At 56.3% G+C, this 4,902-nt stretch overlaps 1 protein-coding gene across 1 annotated transcript in view; it reads left to right on the top strand.

Annotated features, from left to right (window-relative positions):
• Positions 1–1,407, top strand: part of LOC111149002 (PR/SET domain 8) — a 7,134-nt gene extending 5,727 nt beyond the window's left edge. Inside the window, exon 5 of the mRNA XM_022505872.1 lies at positions 10–1,407. Within this exon, the coding sequence (XP_022361580.1) occupies positions 10–664 (655 nt within the window). The 3' untranslated portion in view covers positions 665–1,407. The remainder of the gene's footprint in view (positions 1–9) is intronic.
• Positions 1,408–4,902: the final 3,495 nt, after the last annotated feature.

The following is a 4,902-nucleotide window of genomic DNA, read 5'->3' as shown; positions in this document are numbered from 1 at the left end:
CCCCGGCGCGGGCGGCGGCGCGGGCGCGGGGGCGGGGGGCGGCGGCGGCCAGGGGCCCGGGCCGGACGAGCGCAAGAGCGCCTTCTCGCAGCCCGCGCGCTCCTTCGCGCAGCTGTCGCCGCTCGTGCTGGGCCAGAAGCTGGGCGCGCTCGAGCCGTGCCACCCCGGCGACGGCGTGGGCCCCGCCAGGCTCTACCCCGCCGCCGCCGACCCGCTGGCGGTGAAGCTCCAGGGCGCCGCGGACCTGAACGGCGGCTGCGGGGCGCTGGCGGGCGGCGGCGGCGGCGGCGGCGGGGGCGGCCTGCCCAAGCAGAACCCCTTCCTCTACGCCACCGCCTTCTGGCCCAAGAGCTCGGCGGCCGCGGCGGCGGCGGCGGCGGCGGCCGCGGGGCCCCTGCAGCTGCAGCTGCCCTCGGCGCTCACGCTGCTGCCGCCGTCCTTCACGTCGCTGTGTCTGCCCGCGCAGAACTGGTGCGCCAAGTGCAACGCGTCCTTCCGCATGACCTCCGACCTGGTGTACCACATGCGCTCGCACCACAAGAAGGAGTATGCGATGGAGCCCCTGGTGAAGCGGCGGCGGGAGGAGAAGCTCAAGTGCCCCATCTGCAACGAGTCCTTCAGGGAGCGCCACCACCTCTCCAGGCACATGACCTCGCACAACTGACCCGAGAGGACCCCGGCTCTCCACGCGCGCGCGCTCGCAGCCGAACCACCTGCGGGAAAAACACGCGAGGACACCCACCGCCTCCTTGTGACCTGGAACGCTGCACCCAGAGACCGAGCACACACACTCAAGCGTACACGGGCCGCCCCAACCTTTCCATTACATGTTTACCTGCGACCTACATTCCACGCGCACGCACACGCACAAGACAGGATGGTGGATTTTTGATTGGGTGGGTTGTTCGAGGGGTTTTCTGTTGAATGCACGCATTTTCACTTTCCAAAAACAAAGGTACATTTTTAAAAATGTCATATATTGCAACATATTGATGCATTTGTCATACGTTTCTACTTAAATTATTAAGCACTTACGGTTTAGATGTAATAATTATATGTAAGGGCAAAATTTATTTTGGATATAAAGTAAAGGAGGAGGGTGAGATGCTTTCTGCATTTCTTGATGACAGTTTGTGTTCTTACAAAAATAAAATGAAGAAAAAGGGGTCACCATTCAATTTCAGTTTCCAGGGGGAAGTGCATGGATCATGAAATGATTATGGACTTCAATGAAGAATGTCATTATTATGTAAATATGTATTTGCTTTTAATACAAAGTGTAATTTTGTGCCAGTGAAATGGAGTCTGAATAGTTATGTGTTTCTTTTATCCCTGGAAAGATTTATTAAACTTTATAGATTATCCAGGTATGTTGGATGCTTTGACAATAAATGACTATTTTCTTCAAAGCAATTATGTGGAAAGTTTTTAAGTACTCTTTTTTTTTTTTTTTGTAGCTAAGGGCTACACTTTGAGTAGCTACCATCTATTTTCACTGAGTCTCTGAAAAGAAGAGGAGAGAGAGAAGAGAGCCATGATAAACCCTGTCCCACTTGCATCTATGTACTCTGAGCCAATATGGAACCTAAAAGTGAGGAGTCAAAGTTTGATGTTGTTTGTAAAATCTTAATAGCTGGAAGGTGTTGGGCTTCTTCCTCAAAGGGCAAATCCTTTAGACAAAGATGTCTGCCAGCAAGCTAACCTGTGTGGGGGGGGTCAGCATTCCTTTCAGCGGCAGGATAATTAGCATCTTCACAAGTGGCCAGAGACCACTTTAGGCCTTGATCAGAGAGACTGGATGAAAAGCTCATTTTCATTCTACAAGTGATGCCTACAAGGAGGAGTATCCTGTGCTCTAGAACCCTTCAGCATTCTGTCATGACCCATTAAGAGACCTAGTGAGGAGTTTCTTTAGAAACCAAGGTGAAAAGACCACGATAGTCTATGCATTGCTGGGCCCAGCCTTCTTTCCAAAGGCTCGAGCAGCTGCACAGCCTCTGGAAAAAGCCTGGTCCTAGAGCATGATGATACAGAGGGACCGGATAATTTTCCCTCCTCTCCCTGTTCTTCTTCTCACGAAAAGTCTTCCGTGCTCTTCATCTGCTGACAATTCCCAGTGAAACTGTTTGGCACCATCAGGTGCAAATCCATAAAAATGATGGTCCTTTAGGTCTTAGGGTAGCCCGCATCTAGAGTCATTCTAGAAATGCTCTACGAACAGACACTAACCTGGTTTGTCTATCACTGGAGGTATTCTTTCCCATTTTGTCCTCCACTATGTCAGAAGGAGGACACCTGTGAGAAAGTCTGTAATGGGAAACTTCCACACTGTCTCACTGGAGACATTCAATGGCTTCCCCTCCAAAAGGATTTGAAAGCCTTCATTGTCTTGAGGTGACTACAGAACAAGTTATGTTTCAGGCAGGGAGCAAGTAAAGACCAAGGGTAGGGTAAAGAGACATATCCATAGTGTGACCGCCATTGGGTCAAAAAGCTGGTTGACTTCCTTACCATCTAAGGACTTTTCTGTGCTACATGTGTCTGAGGCCTGCTCTCAGTTTTCCTAGGCCACAGGTGGATGATCTGAAACCCTAATCCTCAGCAAAGTAGAATGAGAACAGTCCAAAATTTCAGTTTTAACTGCTCTTTATGACTAATATGGCTGCATCATCACTGACGTCATTTGATTTCGCTGCATTCTGGTTTTCTCATCTACACAGGAAGTGAGACAGGTTCTGCTCTCTGTAAACTACTTCCCGCCCTGGGGAATTGTGTTTTGTAATGGGTTAATCAGGCCCCAGTGACATCTAAAAGGAGATTTGTAGAGAAAAGACCAAGATTGGTCAGGAAGCAAATTTGATGGCAAGAAGTAAGAAAGATATTTGGGGGCAAATGAAATATGGGCCCCAAGAGATCCTTAAATCACGAAGCTTGAGAGGCTAACTGAATTGTCCAGACCTGGGACACTAGTGGATTTCTGGAGCAAAAATATCTTTAAAACCAGCCAACCAACCAACAGCACAGGTCGCTTGGGGACCAAAGTCTCCAAAACCGACAAAAATGCCCCAGACTTAAATGCTCCCACGTTCTGTCCCAGTTGTCCAGAATCTCCTCTTGACTACGGGGCTTTGTTCCCTGTTGGGATCCAGAGATGAACTTAGGTCTAGACAAAAGGTACGCAGATGCTCCTTTTTGTAAAGTCTGGAATCTCGCGGTTCGAAGGCTGCGTGGAGATTTCCCTCGTGTCTCCTTCGGTCTGGCCGTTAACGTAACCGCACAATCGGGAAGAACGCGGCGTCTTGGCAGAGCGACGGCCCGGAGATCCAGGTGTGTGCGCCGCAGGCAGACGCTTGGGGCTGGGCCCCGGTGCCGATCGGTCTGCGCACAAGACATTTTGGCAGGAATGAGTAGGGAAGGGCGCCCAGAGCTAGTTTTGCCTTCAGCCAAAGCAAACTGAGAAGTGTTTTATCTTAATGCTGCGTTTTCGAGCTTTCGGGTGTATCTTAACTCTCTGCGCGTCTGAATTTTCTCAGATGAGACTTTCTCGTCACCGCCCCGGTCCACAGGGCTGCGGTCGCTGGCCCAGGCCGCGGCGTAGACGCCCGCACAGCCGCGGGGGTAACGGGGTCACAGGCTGTGCAGGCGGCGGCTGTGTGGGTCAGGTGAGTCTAGGACAGGTGGCCTGAGCTCACAGCCCCGAAGCGGGTCCTCAAGACCGGGGAGAGGTAAAACCAACCGGGGCGCTGCTCTAGCCCTTGCTGCGTCCCAGTCGGGGCCGGTTCCCGGGATTTGCCGCGCGCCCTGCGCCTTCCGTCTCCACGCGCGCTCTCGGAGCAGGTTCCGAACCCCCCTCCGCTCCGGGCTTCGGTCCGCGGGGGCAGGCTAAGGGTGGGGGCGGGGCGGGGGGGCTGCGCTTCCCGGTTTGGCTTCCGAGGGTGCGGAGCTTTCGCTCGCCGGCTTCGCGCCTGGAGGGCCCCAGAGGACACATCTCTGCACCTGTTCGCGGGCGCCGGCGAGGGGAGGCCGAAACCTGAGCCGCCGGGGAAAGTCCCTAAGGTCCCTGGTCCTGTCCTCGGCTCTGTCCTCGACGCCCGAGGTGCCGCGTTTCCCAGTGGCAGCTGCGGGCAGCCGGTTGCAGGCCCGGGTCAGCGGCCTTGCGCGCCGCAGGGGGGCGGGGCTGGGTGGGGGCGGGGGCGGGAGCAGGTGTTCCAGGCGGGTTTCGCGTCTCCTTCCTCCAGGGATGCCCGCACCGCAGAGCTGCGCCCGCTTCCCGTCCCCCGTTCGGTTTCTCCTCCAGCCCCTTCCCCCGCAGGCGCCGGCCAGTGACCGGTCTCCGGTCTCCACGCACACGAGCCGCGCGACTCCCCTCCGCCAGCCCGGACGGTGCGGGGAGCCCGCGACGTGCCCCGGGGCCCAGCACCGCGCACCACGGAGCCCGGGCAGCTCGGCGGCCGGCGAGGGTCCCTGGGGGGCGAGGTGGGGGGGGGGGGGTGAGTGGTTCGACGTGAGTTTCTTTCTTTTCCTCTCCTTGCCCAGCCCCGTGTTCTGGCGTCGCTGTTGGCTCCTTCCGTGGTCTTTCCCGTCCCCTTCCCTCGGTGCGTCTGCACCAGCGCGGGTCTCTTGCTGATCTGAGTCTTTCCTGAGCTTCACGAAGAAACCGGCCCGGATTCCCGCCGCTCGGGGCGCCGGAGCCTGCAGGGGGCCGCCGCCGCCCAGCAGGACACTGCCCTGTCGAGTTACCGCGCACGGAGGGCGACCCGCACCTGACCCAGGGATTTAGAGATGGGCGGGCGCGCGTTCCGACACAGACAGACGGGCAGACAGGCAGACACACGCACACTCACACACACACACTCACGCACACTCACACACACACACTCACGCACACTCACACACACACAC

The sequence above is a fragment of the Enhydra lutris genome, unplaced genomic scaffold, assembly GCF_002288905.1.
Source record: "Enhydra lutris kenyoni isolate GAN:26980312 unplaced genomic scaffold, ASM228890v2 scaffoldscaffold21, whole genome shotgun sequence".
Lineage (NCBI taxonomy): Eukaryota > Metazoa > Chordata > Mammalia > Carnivora > Mustelidae > Enhydra > Enhydra lutris.
The sequence above is the reverse complement of the archived record's forward strand: the minus strand, read 5'-3'. Positions and strand labels throughout refer to the sequence as shown.